Source organism: Pogona vitticeps, chromosome 4 (assembly GCF_051106095.1).
Source record: "Pogona vitticeps strain Pit_001003342236 chromosome 4, PviZW2.1, whole genome shotgun sequence".
Lineage (NCBI taxonomy): Eukaryota > Metazoa > Chordata > Lepidosauria > Squamata > Agamidae > Pogona > Pogona vitticeps.
Genome location: NC_135786.1, coordinates 179,074,877 through 179,093,535, shown reverse-complemented (window position 1 = coordinate 179,093,535; position 18,659 = coordinate 179,074,877). Strand labels below are relative to the sequence as shown.

Genomic DNA, 18,659 nt, shown 5'->3' with positions numbered 1-18,659 from the left:
CAGTGGAAGGCCTATTTCTGTCTCTGTGCCTGCAAATGTGAAAGCCATCCATGATGATCATGGAGGACCGCTGAATATCAGCCAAAAGTATTGCTATATATCTGAGAATATCACGTGAGAGAGTTGGTGCCATTATCCACAATGACTTGAAAATGAGAAAGCTGGCAGCAAAGTGGATCCCCAAACATTTGACAACCGAACAAAAGAGGAAACGTGGAGTCAGCGGTGGTGGTTTTGGAACATTTTGCAAGAAATGAGTCAGATTTCCTGGGCAAACTGGTAACTGGTGGTGAGACATGGATCTACTGTTATGATCCTGAGACAAAGGAACAGTGTAAGGAATGGGGGCGCAGTGATTCCCCCAGACCAAAGAAGTTCTGAGTGCAAAGGTAGGTGCAGAAGCAAATGGCAACAGTTTTTTGGGATAAGAAGGGAGTTCTGCTGGTGGAACTACCTCCAACAGGGTTAAACCATCAGTGCAAAATATTATTGTGCTTTACTGATGAAGTTGAGGCAAAACATCAAGGAAAAAAGTCGAGGAAAGCTCTCCAAAGGTGTCATCCTGTTGCATGACAACGCCTCGTCACACAATGCAGGTGAAACAATGGCAAAACTGACCTCCTTAGGCTTTCAAGTGATGTCCCATCCACCGTATTCTCCCAACCTGGCTACTTCTGACTATTATCTGTTCCCCAAACTTAAAGAAAACACCTAAAGGGACAACAATTTGGGAATGTTCTGGAGGCAACTAATGCTGCAAATAAGTGGTTACACCAGCAGTGGGAAGAATTTTGTTTGCAGGGACTTAAGAAGCTGCAGGACAGATGTCACAAGTGCATTGACTTCCTGGGGGAATATGTAGAAAAGTGTGGCAGTTACAGCTTCCTAGCTCAATTTTTTCAGGGAAAGGCTCAGTACTTATCAGCACCCCCTCATAATCCAGCCAAAGTTAAGCAGCTATCAAGTCCCACTGATTTCAATGGAGTAAGTTTACGCTGAACCCTCCCACTAAGATCAGTTGGCTTCAAAAGCAATTTACTTTGGGTTGAATCATGTTCACATAATGTAAGCCCAATTGAAATCTTTCCATGAGTAATTAGTATCTACCAGGTAAAAGCCTAAACTTAGGCATGCACCTGTGTTGTTACTGAAGTTTTGGAAGAACTTTCCCATACAGTTCCTGCCTGCTTGATACAAGAATTAGAATTATGTGCAGAAATTCTCCTCTCTCCAAGGCAGAAATCCCTCCTTTAGAACACATTAATGGATACAGACTAGATATTCTCCTCAGGAATATAAGAATAAAGAATAAACTTTTTTTCCCTGTTAATATTTGTCGTAACTCTTATTCAACAAAAACTGAAAGAGACTTGCGGGAACGCAATGATGAGAGAAGTACTGCGTCAGAAGCTTGGAGGAACTGAAGTCCGTTTCTGAGAAGTGCCTTTTAAAAAGAAAAGGTACCGGGAAGAAACAAACCCTAAGCAGTTGATGCCTCCTCTGAAACTTTCACAGAGTTAACTGCGTTCCTCTTTTGCTGGAAAAAAACAACAACAACCAAACCAAGTCTTATTTCCTGGCATAATGTATTTATCATATTTCAACACTATATTCCCAGAGACGAGGAACTGGACAGGATTTACTGCTTTCTTGGGAGTTAAGCCCACTGATTCAACGGGACTTACTTCCAGATCAGTGAGCGTTACACGGCACCTGTTAGTGAGCCCCAGTTTCTGTACCTTGGTGTCTAATCTCTCGTACGATCTCTCTCTCCTGCCAAAGAGATAGAGGGGGGGGGCACGCGCCAGCTGCCCCTGCTCTGAGTTCCTGATTTTAGCGGAACCAAAGAGCGCGTGCCCTCTTTCCAGGCGCCTGCGTCGGCTTCAGGCGGAGGAGGCCCAAGCGCAAGCGCCGCGAGGGAGGCGCGATTGGCCCGCGCCTTCCTCGGGAGGCCTGACGCGACGCAATTCAACTGAGCCCGGCGCGCCACGTTTTTCGAGCTTGGGGGAGGGAAGGCAGGTAGGGCTCCGTTAGTCGCCGCGGGGCGTTGCCCGAAAGGGAGCCTGGGCGTTCCTCCTTTTCGGTGGGAGAGAAGCGCGCTTGACGAGGGAGGCGCCGCAGCCGGGATGTTCGTAGCGCGGAGCATCGCGGCCGATCACCGCGACCTGATCCACGACGTTTCCTTTGACTTCCACGGGCGGCGCATGGCGACCTGCTCCAGCGACCAGAGTGTCAAGGTGCGGGGAAGGGACCGCCGGAGGCGAGGAGGGCCGGGCCGGGCCGGGAGGGGGCTAGATCGTCAGGGGAAGGCCGCCGTGTTTCACTCGCTGTCTCTCTGCGCCTTTTCTTCCTCATACGGGAGACCGACCTGGCCCGCCTGGAGTCGGGATTTGAGGGCGCGCCTGCCAGCTTGCTTGTCCACTCTGTGGGGCGAGTGGTAACTCACCTCCTCCCCGAAAATGCTTACTTTATAGAAAATGTCCTACTAAAACGCTGTCACAACTTTGGAAGCAGCGCCACGAGGGTCATATGTAAGACGAAACAACAACAACCAGAGGCATCTTTGTAATATTTGGCCTTTACAAATGTTTATACTGTAGTTTGTTTCACAACATATGTGATGTGAATGAAGGGTTCAGTAGTTTTGAAGACATCCTGGTCCTGGGTATATGGTAAATAGCAATCCAGCTCTTAATCATCAAACTTCTGTATCCTTTTAAAATTGTAATAATATTACATTGATCATGTACACTGGGCCCTTTTGAGGAGAAATATTTTAAATAAATAATAAATAAATTTAGGTATAAGGGTCTAAAAGAAAAGTTATAATTGAAAGATAAGGCAGGAGAGGCCATGAGCACAGAAGTCATGCAAATTAAAAAGGTTCTTGTGCAGTGTTTGTAAGATGTTGAATCATAAAGCTAGGTATTCTATACAATTTCTCAACTGAATTTATCATCTTTGCTGAGAATTTGTGTTGCTACTACTTATGCATACTGCCTGAAAAATAAACTGACTTTGTATATTTTACCTCAGAAGTAAATCATACTGAAATCAGTGAGGTTTCAGTCATGTAAGCACAGAATTATAGTGGCCTGAAAAAGTGTGTGTCTTTACTATAGTTCACTTAGTATGTTGGTATTTGTGGCCAACTGATAACTGGTAGGTTATTGTGATTTGAAGGTCAGTGACAGGTATGTTGATAAAATGTCATAATGTTCTCCTTACCTCTATAGAAATGTGTAGAAGGTTATAGCCTTAGTGACAAATTGATGGAGGGTTGTGTAATTTATTTTGATTTTAACAAAGCAATGGGTTGCAGAAATTAACTCCTGAAAATTAGAGGCGGTAAGATTTTTGTATGGCAAGCTTCTGATACAAATATACTTCCACACAGAAAACAGATGTTCAGTAAGGCATTGTACTGTATTTATGTCTATTCCTGCATTTAGTGGAACTTCCTTATTAAAAGTAGTTTCCAACTGTATAGCTGTTCAGTAAAATACATATCCATGCTCCCCACATAGTATTACATGAATCTTTTCATACTACGTAGTGATATATGCCCTTAAATGGTTTGTGTTTGAAGTTGTTCTGTGAGTAATATGTTCTGAATATTGCCTCTGGTCAAGAGGCAAGTGTATTGTGGCATGCAAATGGTAGTCGTTTTGGAACAGAAATACATGTTTGGCTCCTTTTTGGCTCATAACAGGTGAGAATATTTGTGGTCCTGCTGGAACCACAAGCCATGGCTTATTCTTGGAATTAGGTTCCTGATACTCTCTAATAATATCGAGTGTGATGCAGTGGATGATGGATTAGGACTCAGAGACCGGGATTCAGATTCCTACATGGGCATGGAAACTAACTGGTTGTGGTGTTGTGAAACTGGTAAAACCTTAAATATCTCATTTACTTTAAAAACCTTGTTAGAATTGCTCTAAGTCAATTCTGACTTGATAGCAGAGAACATTAAAAATTCTTTCTAATCTTAAATAAAGTGTTTACAAATGATTGTTTTTAAAATAGGTTTGGGACAAAGGAGAAAATGGAGAATGGCACTGTACTGCCAGCTGGAAGGTAAGAGTTTCAGTTTGGCAAAATATGGTATTGGGTGGAAATATGTGTAGAAGTGTAATCTGTTCATGTTTCTTTAAAGCCAAATTTCTCTGGTCAGAATCCTTTTGCACTGTGCAATCAATTAAGAGTAATTGCACAAATCATCCTACCTTGTTACCTCATGCTAGAAGAAACCAGGGTGTGCTTGGTTAAACAGTGTGGAGGACAATAAGCTGAAAGAGAGAACTCCTTGCTCAATTGCCTTTATGCACTCAGTGTTTCCCCAATTGGATATTGATCTCTTGTGTTTAGTGAGATTTACTTCTTTGTGACACTGTTTAGGATTACATTAAACATTTAGAGTAGTTTTATAACAAGAATTATCCCTGGTCTACAGGTATATTAAATGTATAATTGTATACCAAGAAGACTCAGCACCTGCATTTCATTGTAAACTATTTTAGTTTAGATTTCCTTGTCTTTCTCAAATCTTTATAGGCAAAGGGTTGCTAAACACTTAGCATTTCTGCTATTCCCCAGGATTGGAGCAATAGCTTCTGTTTGACTAAGAATAGATACCTGGAAACATATTAAGTGGCCTATGAGGAAAGTTGGAGATTAAGTTTAGTTTACACAGTAATCAAAGACGCAATCAATTATAGTCAAATTAAGAGTATTACCCAGTAATCTGGAAGAAGATGTGGTCTTCACTTTAGTGCAGTCCTTCATGGGCAATATGCTGCTCTGATTGCAGATGCTCAGCTTGGCGGGGTATCTTTCATAGACCATCAGAAAAGAATAATGCAATGTGATCTGTGGGCAGAATCCAAAGAGAAGGATGTAGGGAATATCTTTTTTTCAGACATTTACCTTTATTTCTGCTAATAGTGGATTGAATGACAGTGGAACAGACTTCCTCAGGAAGACTAGATCCTAGGTTAGGGATGGTTTCTGCATTGAGTAGGAGGTTGGACTAAGTCAGTGATCATGAACCTTTTTGAGACAGAGTGCCCAAACTGGGGGGACGGGACCCAGCAGGTGGCTACAGTGGCGGAATTGGCGGCGGTAGAAGTGGCAGCGGAAGGGGGAAAATCGGGCACAGAGGTGCCTCCAGACCCCTCTCTGGATCCGCTTCCAGTCGTGCCCAATCCCCGCCACTGCCTATAGCTTGGCTTGCCTGCCACTGCCAGCTGCTCCAGATCCTAGCTCACCACCTGTCGGGATGCTAGCACCGCAGCTGCAGCCTCCTCCTCAGGTTTGGCTGCCAGGGGTAGTAATCCAGCAAAGTGCAGTTCGCATTCCCACAAAGAGGGTTCTGTGTGCCAGCTGTGGCATAGGTTTGCCATCGCTGGACTGGTGATCTTCAAGATCTCTTCTAATTCTGTGGTTGTCCCAAATTGTCAGCAAGTACAGTATAGTCATGGTTTATTTTCTTCCTTTTTTACCTTCTTCCTGCCCTATATTCTTTCACTAGTTTCTCTTTGAAATGTGTAGCTTGCTTTTCTTGTCTTGTCTTAGTTTTCTCTCTAGTGCCCTTTGAGTCTTTGCTACTGTTTAGCTGAACTATTTAACAGAGTCACTATGAAGCTATTGAGTGGCAGATGTAGTATTAGTTTGCACCTTTTTGCAGCTTATGTTCCCTTTTCTGTTCAGAGTTTTGATGACATTAAATAAGTGTAAGAGGTCTGGAGCAAGGTACTGTAACTAGTGTTAAGGAGGATGTTTTGGAATATTCTTCATGCATGAGATTATTTGTTAATTAGCTAGGTCATTAGTACATAGCAATATATAATTTTTTTTATCTTGAGCTAGCAATGAATTTGTCAAATGGCTTTAAAATTGGCTTATTTATTTGTGTTGGTATCACCTTTTCCCCGTTTATTTACATAAAGTGAGAAAGTGCATCAATTAAAAGGTCTACTGTTGAGTTCAGTCTGTAAATTGAATTTTTTTCTCAAATTTCCAGACACATAGTGGGTCTGTTTGGCGTGTGACATGGGCACATCCAGAATTTGGACAAGTTCTGGCTTCCTGTTCTTTTGATAGAACAGCTGCTGTATGGGAAGAAATTGTAGGAGAATCAAATGATAAACTTCGAGGACAGAGTCATTGGGTAAGACTCATTTGAAAAGAGATAGTATGCTCTAATTCTATGTATTAGTGTGCCCTAATACAGTGGTGTCTCGACTTATGAACGTCCCTACTTACGACCAGCTCTGGCTGCAAAATTTAGCTGCAACTTGCGACTGCAGCTTCGAGTTCCGACCAAAAAAAAGGCGGAGAATTCAAAGTGCTAACTGTTGGTGGCAAAGAGGCTGCTTCTTTGTAGCTCTTTTGCCCCATGGTTAGTGTGCGTTTTCAGGGAGGCTTTGGACTGCCTGGTTTCTGCTTCTGAGTGAGAATGTGTGCGTTTTCACGGAGGTTTTGGGCTGCCTGGTTTCTGCTTCTGAGTGAGAATGTGTGCATTTGCAGGGAGGTTTTGGACAGCCTGGCTTCGGCTTCTGAGTAGGTACATACAGGATTTTTTTGCATTGTGGGTTTGGGCTTGAGGAGGTTATGTTTCTGTGCTGTGATGTTTTTTGGTGTGTGTGTTTTTTCGGCCCCAGCATGTTCATATGGGGCTTGCAGTATTGTTGTTGTTTTGTGTGTGTGTGTGTGTTTTGTTCAGCCCTAGCACGTTTTCATGGGGCTTGCAGTGTTGTGTTTTTTTCTGGCCAGAACAGATTAGCGGGGTTTCAATGCATTCCTATGGGAAATGGTGCTTCGGCTTATGACAGATTCAAGTTACATTCCATCTTCTGGAATGGATTAAGTTTGTAAGTTGAGGCACCACTATACATAGAATGCTTCTCGCACTATTGATGGTATTATTGGTCGCTTGTGCATTCTGCTTGCTGAGGAGTCTATAATGGTGTATTTTTCGTGTGTTTAAGGTTTGAGTTAGAATATGTTACAATTTATTAGTGTGAAATATCAAACATGCATACAGTGGTGCCTCGCTTAATGATTGCCCCGCATTACGATGAATCTGCTTTACGATGATCTTTTTGCGATCGCAAAACAATGGTCTAAATGGGGGAATTTCACTTTGCAGTGATCGGTTCCCTGTTTCGGGAACCGATTCTTTGCAAAATGATGTTTTTTTAACAGCTGATTGGCAGCTTTAAAATGGCCGCCGGCTTTCAAAATGCTCCCCCCCCCCGTTGTTTTCTAAGGACGGATTCCTCGCTATACAGGTAGCGAAAATGGCCGCTGTATGGAGGATCTTCGCTGGATGGTGAGTTTTTACCCCATTGGAATGCATTGAACGGGTTTCAATGCATTTCAGTGGGGTTTTTATTTTCGCTTTATGATGTTTTCGCTTAACGGCGATTTTCCTGGAACGGATTATCGTTGTTAAGCGAGGTACCACTATACTTCTTAATTTCAATATAGCATGTAAGATTTCTGACATGAGTAGATACGAATAATTTTTATGCCTTTTTTGTTGACAATATTTTTCTGGACCTAAGATATTCCCAGTGTGGCATAGTGGATAGAGTGATGGACTAGGACTTTGGAGAACAGGGTTTGAATCCCCACTCAGCCATGGAAATTGACTGGGGAATGTAACTGGTAAACCCAATCCTTAAATATCTCACCTTGAAAAACTTATTAGGGTTTATATAAGTCAGTTCCAATTTGATGGCACAGAACACCCATAAATACAAGGTATGTGCATTTATAGTTAATGTAATTGTTCACTGATACACTGTTTTATGTAATAACAACATTCAGGCATAAATAATCTTTTTATAAATCTATTTTGCCTTGTGTAAATGATTGCTGCATTTATCTTTAGGTAAAGAGAACTACTCTTGTTGACAGCAGGACATCAGTCACTGATGTGAAGTTTGCTCCAAAGCATATGGGTCTCATGTTAGCAACATGTTCAGCAGATGGAGTTGTTAGGATATATGAAGCTCCTGATGTCATGAATCTCAGTCAGTGGTCACTTCAGCATGAAATCTCTTGTAAACTAAGCTGCAGTTGTATTTCTTGGAATCCTTCAAGGTAAATTATTTTTTTCCTTACCAAGCTAGTAAGTGAAAACCAAGGGGTTGGACCCAAGCTTCTTCCTCCAGGAGCAGAAGGCTTCTACCAGGAAAAGGACCTTCTGTCTTATTTTCAGGATTGCTTTCCAGAGTTCATTCAATTTAGTAGAGTGCCCTGACCCTCTATGTGACAATTTCAAGAGTTTGTATGGACTCCTTTGGGAATGGTAGTCCATTTCCATCAGATGCTATGTGTCTACAACTATGTCAATCTTGATTTAGCCCTATTGGCAACTGATGTGTGTCTTATGCAATTAGTATTTTGAACCTAAATATTTTGGATCTATATAGTTTGCAAAAATTTACTCAGTGATGTCAGTGAACTAAGTACATATTCTGAAAATGAATGTTCAGAGCATCAACTTTGTGGTAATCACTAAAAACCAAGCAGCACAAGAAATATAGTTGAACATTCAAAGTGAAAGTGTGAAGGGTGCTGGGAGGTAGAAGTTCCTTGCAGTTGGGTAGAATGACCAATGGAATCATGTCTATGCAATCAAAGTCAAAACAGTGATGGCACCGAGTAGCTCCCTTAAAATGAAGAATGTAATATATCACAAAAACTTAACAGTGGTAATTGCATGGTGTTACATATTCCTAGTTCTGTGGTATGGCATGGAATTATGGATATTAGCAAAGGCTACTTTGGAAAGATGGATCCATATTTGAAATGCAGCTGTATCATGGGGTGCTAAGTATTTCCTGGATGGAGTGGATAACCACTGAAGGTGTACAAACAAAGGCCAGAAAAATAGTACTCTGTTTCCTCGAAAATAATTAGTTCTAGCTGGATTCATTATCTGTGAATGTCTGAAAGGTAGTAATAAGTTAGGAACTGGTCCATATTGGTATAGGTCTTGTAATTCTCTTCTTTTTCTGATAACTGCAGCTCTCGTGCTCATGCTCCTATGATAGCTGTAGGAAGTGATGACAGCAGTCCAAATGTACTAGCAAAGGTCCAAATTTATGAATATAATGAAAATACTCGGTGAGTGAGAAAAATACAAACACTTCTGTAATAGGTCTAAATTCTCTGTAATGTTAGAAACATCTTTTGTGCTGTTTATTCATGAGAGTTCTGTGTGTTAAAACAGTTTGTAACATGACATGGGGCTGGCATCTCTTCAGATTGAAACTGGGGGGAGGGGGAGGAATCCTAGTAGATTTGCAAGTATTTCAGGATAGTACGGTATGTTTGATTTATAAATTCCTGAAAAGTGATTTGTAGTTTTATTACATGTTTCCAAATCACAGCATTCAAAGAGATGGGAACACTAATAAACATTAATAGAGTGTGAAGAGAAGGTGTATGGCTGCAAAATTATAGAGGGTTTCCTGCACTTTGGTTCTTTGGTGTGTGCCTACTGTATCTTAAGAGATTAGTGATTCTCAAAATTCTTGGCATTACGTCCTCCTTTAGACTTTTGTTAAATCGCATTTCTTCTTTAACATCAACCAATCTTCTTTTAACAACAAATTATGTTTGCAATTTAAAATTAATGTAAAAAAAAACCCTAAGTACATTTTAAGTTAAGAATCAGCATAAATAGTGTTTCTTGTCATTTAAGGTTGATAAAAACCTCATATTAAGAAATACACATACAACAAATGTGATATGAAGGATGCTGACATCTCAGTTTTGGGCCCCATTTAGAATGTCTTTACGCCTTTCAGCTTGGAAATTAGTACTGTAGTGATATATTTTACAGCATTCACCATACGCATACAGCAGGTATATCTGCTTCATAAATTGTGATCAGTCCTCTAATTACCCTTACTCCTTATTTTACAAGTAGGGAAGCTGAGTGGAATATTGGAATTCCAAACCACTCTTTTGAATTCTCTTCTTTTGCTCCATATTTCTCAAAAGAGCAGGCAGTCACTTTCCTAAATCAACTGAAGTTAGTTTATTCCACCAAATATATTTCCCCAAGCATTACTTAGATCACACACTGGAAACGGCATACAAAGTACAGAAGAAAACTGCTCCTGCCAATGTTCAGAAATATCATTTCCACTTGGGGTGTTTGTGCTCTAAGGCCCCTAAACCCAATTGAAAAAAGCCCAAGTTGAAGTGCTCAGCCAGTAACATGCTGTTTACATTTAAAAAAAATAAATATCCAAACTCATTGTGGAGCTTGGAAACAAAAACTTGAGTTCATTCACCCTTGTTCTACATATTTATAACAATTAAGCTGGTAAGATTACCTTTACTTGTATGCCATAAAATCAGTCCTGGTTTATTGTAACCCTTTTCTAGGTAGAGAGTACTTAGAAGTGATTTGCCATTCCCTTCTGGGGAGTATCCTTGCCCAAGTCCCCACAGGTTGGCTCTTCTTCCAGGAGGCAAGTGGGGAATTGAACTCCCAACCTCTGGCTCCACAGCCAGTTATCTAAACCACTGCGTTATTCAGCCAGCTTAAAATATTTCCCTAATACAGTGGGGTCTTGACTTGAGAACTTAATCCGTATTGGAAGGCGGTTCTCAAGTCAAAAAGTCTGTAAGTCAAGTCTCCATTGACCTACAGTGCATTGAAAACCGATTAATCCCGTAACAGGCCGTTTTTGTTCCATTTTGTTTTTTTTCTGGTCTGTAAGTCAAATCTCAGTCTGCAAGTCAAACCTAAATTTTGCAGCCAGAGAAGTCTGTAACTCAAAAAGTCTGTAAGTCAAGCCATCTATAAGTCAAGGGTCCACTGTACAGTATTTCAACATATACAGTGGTGCCTCGCACAACGATTGCTTCATACAATGATGAATTCACACAGCGATGGGTTTCTTTGAGGAATTTCCCCCATCGTTTAACGATGTTCTCTATGGGGGAATTTCACTTAACAATGTCCCTTTTTCGCTCCTGTAAAAGTGTCTTAAACTGTTAGAAACCTGTTTTAAATGCTTGCAATCGTTAGCCCACCTCCTGAACCCTATGCAAACTTAATTTGGTGTTGTTCTGAGTCTTCGTTAATTTTTGGTGATTTTTTCTCTCTCTCATTGAAAAGCATTGGACTGACGGTCCAATGCTTTTCAATGAGAGAGAGAAAAAATCACCAAAAATTAACGACGACTCAGAACAACACCAAATTAAGTTTGCATAGGTTTCAGGAGGTGGGCTAATGATTGCAAGCATTAATCTGTTCCAATTGGAACGGATTAACCGGTTTTCAATGCATTCCTATGGGAGATGGTGATTCACTTAACGATGTTTTCACATAACGATTATTTTATGGAACCAATTAACATCGTTAAGCGAGGCACCACTGTACTGCATTTTGTTAAACTTCTTACTATGTTTACCTAGATCTAAAGGGTCACAGTCACATTGTAATTCATGCTGTGCCACAGATAAACTGTGAGAGTGATCTTACATGCTTTCTAGAACAAATATTCTTGGCTAGAAAACATCTCTTTAAAACGTTAATTTGCATCTGATAATTCAGCCATAATGTTCATCATGATTATGGTTGCTTCTCTTTCTGGGGTACAAGCATATTTACACATCAGTAAATTAATAGCCTGTTCTTTTTTATTGATCTTCAGGAAGTATGCAAAAGCAGAAACTCTTATGACAGTCACAGATCCTGTGCATGATATTGCATTTGCTCCAAACCTTGGACGGTCCTTCCATATATTGGCAGTAGCTACTAAAGATGTACGAATTTTCACATTAAAACCTCTGAGGTAAGTTTTGAAGCAAATGCTATTACATAATGTGGAAGCAGATGTTTATTTTTTTTAAAGAATTACAGTACTTGGCTCAAGACACAAATGGTGCCCCTAGTTAAGAAACTAATGACTTAGGTTTAAATGCAATAGTTGTCCTGCCCTCAGTAGAACCATTGAAATCAATAGCATTCATCTTAGTTGATTAACAAGCCTTACTGATTTAAATAGTTTTAGTATGTTGAATGAATAAATGAATGAATGAATTTATTATGGTCAGGTGACCAGCTTATAAAACATATTTATGGCTAAAATATACAAAATGCAGTTTAAAAATATACAACCAATTCATAAAACATATTATGTGGTTAAAATATACAAAATGTGATTAAAAGTGTACAACAAATAATTGTGTACCGGTTGTAAAACATGGGGAGAATCAAATACAGCATTTTTATAGCTATCCTTTGAACCATTGGATCTTGGGCAAACTGATATGTTGAATTTAGCTTTTTATTCCCTATTCAGTGCTTAGTGATGTATCTTAAAGTTGTAGCAGCAGAAAATAAAACTCAGACATGAAGTACCATTCTATTTAGTATTTTAGTAGTTGTAATTCATAATGGCTTCTTTGTTTGAAGTATTTTAAGATAGCTCAAATTTCTAAAATGAATAGATTTTAAGCAAATTAAACTGTAATGTAGAATTTTACTCTTTCAATAGAAAAGAACTGACCTCTTCATCAGGACTGACAAAATTTGAGGTTCAGTTAGTGGCTCAGTTTGATAATCACAATTCCCAGGTCTGGCGTGTAAGTTGGAATATTACAGGCACTGTACTTGCATCTTCAGGAGATGATGGGTGTGTGAGGCTTTGGAAAGGTATGTGCTTCTTCACATTTTTTGTTTATTACATTTTGCATTCTTAAAAAAGATTAGGGGATTCTTAAGTGCATATAGTAGGAAGTAAGTCCTTCTGAATCTTGTGGGACTTTATTCTGGTTAATTTGCTTCGAGTTATGGTGCATATTCTCTTAATTGCAGTTCTTTTGTTAATACTTTTCTAACATTTAGACGAAAGCTTGTTGTAGAAAAAAATTGATTCTCCTGAATTAAGCATTGGATGTTAAATCAGTTTGATAATTTTATAACATAAGTAAATGTGAGATAATGTGAGCCATTGACGTTACAAACTCTGTGTTTACAAAGTGAACATTTTAAGAGGAAGCTCCATTCAGAAATCAGCCTCATATCGAGTTACTTCAGTAAATGAATGTATTTCTGTTGTGTCAGAAAATCAGTCATTGGGATAATTCTGATTCAGGCTGATTTTTCAATTCTTGTGTTATTTTGATTGGTGTGCTCTTAAAGGCTACAGACCCCATCAGTGCTATCCTGAGCCACATCCCACTTTTCTCAGATTATTTGGCTAGTTTTTGAAAATAGCAGTTTCTTCTTGTTACAACAACAGCTATCTTGTTCTTGCCAAGGGAGATTGTGCTATTTGCAGCTGGACTTACTTCCATGCTGCCATCCCCACTTCACTTAAAGCCCTGTATGATTTCACGCTATAATAGGGCTAGTCTCTCTCAATAGTATATTCTTAATTGTCCTTCTCATACTGTATACCAGTCTCTACTCTTCTGTGTCAGCCTCACTCACAGTGAATTATTTCAAACAGTACTTCTTCCTTTACTCCCTGGCCGATCTCCTCTGACTACGTTGAAATGTACATTTAATAAGTTCACACTTGTCAATCATTTAGTGTAAACATTATATGTGTGTGTGTGTGTGCACATTTTGATTGTGTTATAGCAACAGTTACATTATATCACAAAAATAAGTTGCTAATTAGATCAAAGGATGAACTATTGTTTTAAGAACTGTTATTGTTAATTAGATCAGTGAGAGAGCAACTTGTAGTGGCTTGTCTTTCTCCCTGAGTCTATAGGGCAAAGTGTCTCTGAGCTGTATAGAAATATTTATCTATATTGTAACACTGCTGCAATGTTTATTGGATAGACTGGAATAAGATTTAGATAGATAGATAGATAGATAGATAGATAGATAGATAGATAGATAGATAGATAGATAGATAGATAGATAGATAGATAGATAGATAGATAGATAGATAGATAGATAGATAGATAGATAGATAGATAGATAGATAGATAGATAGATAATGTCTTAGGAGGAGTATATAATTGTATTATTTGAAAGGTAGTTGCATAAACATAAAATAAAAGTGCAATTGGGATTTGTGGCATTTTTCCCTAGCTAACTACATGGACAACTGGAAGTGCACGGGAATTCTGAAAGGTAATGGGAGTCCAGTCAATACTAGTTCCTCTCAACAGGGAGTTTTTAATGCTCCTTTAGGCACACCCAATGCAAGCCTCCAGAATTCAATCAATGGAACATCTGCTGGCAGGTAAGATACTTTGTTTATAAATTCTGCAATTTTAAAACTTTTTGTTTTGTAACATTAAGTCTATTTCACTAAAATCTGAATTGTGCTATAAGGTTTTTATATTCATAATCATTAGTTGAAAGCCGTTATCACATCAGTAGCTTACAGATTCAGTTCTAATCTTATCAACATTGTTCTGAGATGTATAAGGTAAAAGCAGACATTTGACCAATTGCTGTTCACATACTTAAATGGTGGGACCTTTGATTATTTTAATTTGTGTCATCTACTCTTGTTCCATTCCTACTCACAGCATCTTCCTCTTGTTACCTTATATACTTTGACCACTAATTATCCTACTGTCTCTCAACCAAGGTCTCTTTGACTTCCTGCTACCATCCTGTACTACTTCCTGAGACTTCTTGGGAACAGGACCTTTCTCCAATCCTGTTTTTCAGTAGCTCTTGGCAACCAGTTTGTTCAAATAGGTTTCAACACATAAGTCTGTTTTGGGCCTGCCCTCACAAACTTGATTCTGAAAGGAGCCATTCTTGGCCAATGAACTCTTTATTTATACGACTGACTCTGGCACTTGGATATAGTCACAGTGGTGACATTTGATGGACAAAACTTGGAACATTGGCTGTAGATATATTTTTCACATTTTTTCAACAATAGTTTTTTTCCATTGAAGCAGTCATGCTCATGATGACACATTGTGCTTATGAGAAGGATATAAATGAGTGATGAGGCAGCTTTTAAACACTTGGACAATACTGCTGCATTTATTCAAAGAAATATACTCTTATTTTGGGACTATCATGCACCTGTTTTTTTCTTATTTTGTGCTGCTTCTTGATATTCTCCCGTACTGTTTCTGTCTCCATGGGTTCTGGACATAGAAAGCAGCTTCTCCATGAGGAACATGGGCTGTTCCTCATGGAACATGAGGAACATGGGCTGTTGACCTGTGGTGCCAGCTCCTGCTGCTGTGGGTGTGTGTCTTTCATTGGTTTCTCTAGGTGTGGGCTCCCTTTTTGTGAATTGTACAACAGTGGTAGCTCTTGGGCAAACCAGAGGAAGAAAGGAACAGATAGAATATGACCAACAGCTACGATTAGGTGCAGTGTAGAACTCTGATGCACTGCTAGTGGAGATAGTTGGTTACCTTCTTTTACGTTAGCATGATAACCTGCTGCCTGATTTTCCTCAGAATATAATAAAAATGTGAAGGTTTAAGAATTGCTGTGAGGCCCATCTAGCACTTCTACTCAGTGCTCACTAAACTGTGCTTTAACTGAATGGTGAGAGGTTTTTATGCCTGTGTAGTGAACTAGGGCTCTTGTGTTACTTTCTCCTGGTTATGATTGTGAGGTAATTTTTTCATATAAAGTGATGAATTTTATGGCACAACTTTTGTGCACAACAATGGAACAAATACCCACCTGTTGTGAAAACAAAAAAAAAGTAAATAGCTTTGGTTATCTAACACGAATTTGAAAGTGAGTCAGAAAAAGACATACTGTAGTGTGATTAACATGCTGCTGAATCTGTGTAATCAGAAATGTAAGTGCTGGCTTTAAAAATAAGCTGACCTGTTACAGTATTTGCTTTTACTGTTGTTAGAACTCAACATTTTGGTAATTTCTTAATTTTCTTGAGTAACACTACTAACATTTTTAAAGATCAAAATCATAAGTGTTTTATATTTAACAGGAAAAATATAGAAATTGTTTGAGAAATGATTGAAAATATTAAAACTTAATAAATCTAGAAATACTGCTGTACAGTATTCTTATTGTGCTTATAACCATGTGTGTCTAAAATTGTGATGCATTCTCCCTTCTCCATTTGTATTATGTCCTTTTTAACAGAAAGCACAGCTGATACCAAGCTAACTGGAGTAACTTTGCTGTTTTGCTGCTTGTTGCATGCACACAGGAATGGAAAGCGAACTCCTTTTCCCCCTCCCCAGCGCCGACTGACCACTTCCCAAGACACCAGCAGTCTACCTACTACTAAAAGCAAATCAAAAGGCTCTCTTTAAAAATGCTGTATTCGTACTCTGCTAGCCAGCATAGTATGACCTTGTTCCATCCTATGAAAAAAAGTAGGAGGAAAAGCCCTCTTGTGGAAGCATTCCCATACCTCATGTTAAAAATACACTGTGCGAGAGAGGAGGAAGTTCCCTAGAGTTAGAAGGGATTATTATCCTTGCATTCTGAAGTTTTAGGAGAGGAAACTATAATGTGAAGGTATTCAAATTAAATGGGTTTTCATTTTACTTCTTTACAATATTTTGTTCTGGATTTCAAAGTGCTCTGATTCCAAACTATTAAGAGTTTTCTTGATGAAATTGTAACACATGAACATAACAAGTTTTAAATGTGTGCAGCGCTGTAACTTCAACTGTATAGTATCTTAGATTAGTTATTGGTATTGCTTCACAATTAAATGCTGCTTTTAAAGTGAAAAAATAAAGCCCCGAACTGACATTAATGCTGTACTTGGAGTCGTCTTGGTGAGAATGATCTACTTCATAGTTGCATGTTCCTGTGGCATGATTCCATGGAATAATGGAATAATTAGACTTCCCCTGATCACATTTTTGTGGTTGAGAACCATATCCAAATGGATGTTTGCCATGGGGTATTGACAGGTTGCTCTGGGAATTACTGTCCTTTGCCTTCCCCTGTGCGTTGTGTGTTGCACAGTGCAGACACATTACTTCTGTGTGATGGAGTTATTCTGGAATAAACAAACCATGTCCTATTGCAAACATTCATCAGGACATGTTCTACATAGTAGCATGTAAATATAGCTCTAAATGTCCTGTCTCAAAATTTTACTAACTTTACCATTCTGTTCTATAAATATCACAAAATAGTGTATTTAATATTACGGGTAAGTCGTATAAAGTGATATTGAATAGCCCTTTCAGTCTTTAATTTACCTGAGGTTTTCAGTTTTATCTGATATTGTTCTCTCTCTGTGTGTATACAGTACTTGTATATATACTTACACACACACTTACATACACACACACACATGGAAAAATAACAGATGTGTATGTGTATACACGCATGCATATAGACTATATTTCAGTGGAAAAGGAGTCAAATTTTGTATATTGTGGAAATCTAAACATTGTAAAAGTAAACTATTTTTACTTCTAGTATATAAATTAATCTAGGTTGGATACAAATACAGCAAGTGTATCTGCATAATTAATGTGTGCCTCATTGTTAACTCAAAGCTGTGGTAACAGTCTGAAAAGCTTATGCGGTGAGTGAGTAAATGTTGATAACTCATTTAATTTACAGGTAATTAAAATTTTTTTAAATGCATTTAAGACAAATTTTCCAATATCACCTAGCATTGTATTCCTGCCAAAACAGTTCTGTGAGTTTCACATTCAGTCTTAATTTAATCTGGGAACTTGATTTTGACCATTATAATATATTTTGTTTTATTTTTAATTTTAGCATGGATTTACTAAAGTCTATTTCCCCTAGCATGTGTCTCTCCACTTTGGTTCTCCTTATATTTACTGCTATTCTCTTTCTCCTGTTTTTGTGTTTTTTGTTGTTTTTTTTCCTTTTCTTTTCTGCTGTTCCTGTCTTAATTGTTTTCAGGTATTTCTTTCCCCCTCTGGATTCCCCTCGGGCTGGATTAAGATGGTCCAGTTATGCCCAGATCCTACCTCCTCCTCCTCTGATAGAGCACTCTTGCGATGCTGACACTGCCAATCTTCAGTATCCTCACCCTCGCAGACGATATATCTCTCGACCTCTTAATCTCTTACGTGAACATGAAGGGGTTTAATATACATTTAAAACCATATGACGGGCCCTTATTCTGATGCTTGTAAAATGCTTTCATTTCTGACTGCTTTTAGTTTTTTGCACTCCCTTCCAAATTGAATGGTTGGTAGTTTTAAGACATGCTCCACAAGGCAAACTACAGTACCTGAAATGCACCACATTAGTGTGTGTACCAGATAAATTCTAGCCCTGCCATTTAATCCCATTTTCATCTTTAACAACAACAAAAAGCAGTACTAAGTATAAACCATGCACAATAGATGAGCTCAGAGTGCTTATTCTGTCATTTTGTTAATACTCACTTTATTCTCCTTGTTTGAACGCAGTCTGTTTTGTCTCCTGCATAGTGTATTGCATTTCTGAAATTGAATGCAACTTTGAAGAAAACTGCTGTAAATTTTTTATTCTTCAGCACCAGTATCAAATGTTGAGGTGACCATGTTCTTGGGTTTTTCTTCCAGTACTTGATAATGAAATGATAATGCAGATTGATGTCTGTTTCTGCAGCAAGGAAATGGGCATGTTTTCATCACCTGCCAAAATGTTTGTCTTGCATAAAAATTTACACTACAGTATTTTATGAAAGCAGGTTAATAAAGCACTTGAAACTGCA

The 18,659-nt window shown here is 38.7% G+C and overlaps 1 protein-coding gene across 3 annotated transcripts; it reads left to right on the top strand.

Annotated features, from left to right (window-relative positions):
- Positions 1-1,978: 1,978 nt before the first annotated feature.
- On the top strand, positions 1,979-18,659 carry SEH1L (SEH1 like nucleoporin). Of its 3 annotated transcripts, none has more exons than XM_020791740.3 (9): positions 1,979-2,237; positions 4,030-4,080; positions 6,026-6,172; positions 7,901-8,112; positions 9,043-9,141; positions 11,691-11,831; positions 12,537-12,694; positions 14,090-14,243; positions 17,858-18,659. In XM_020791740.3, the coding sequence occupies exons 1-9, from the start codon at positions 2,127-2,129 to the stop codon at positions 18,045-18,047; spliced, it is 1,263 nt and encodes a 420-aa protein (XP_020647399.1). In that variant the 5' UTR covers positions 1,979-2,126; the 3' UTR covers positions 18,048-18,659. The 3 variants fall into 3 exon arrangements, with proteins under 3 accessions (XP_020647399.1, XP_020647400.1, XP_078247636.1); XM_020791741.3 differs by having other exon boundaries at positions 1,994-2,237; positions 16,097-18,659; XM_078391510.1 differs by lacking the exon at positions 17,858-18,659 and adding an exon at positions 14,598-16,717 and having other exon boundaries at positions 1,994-2,237.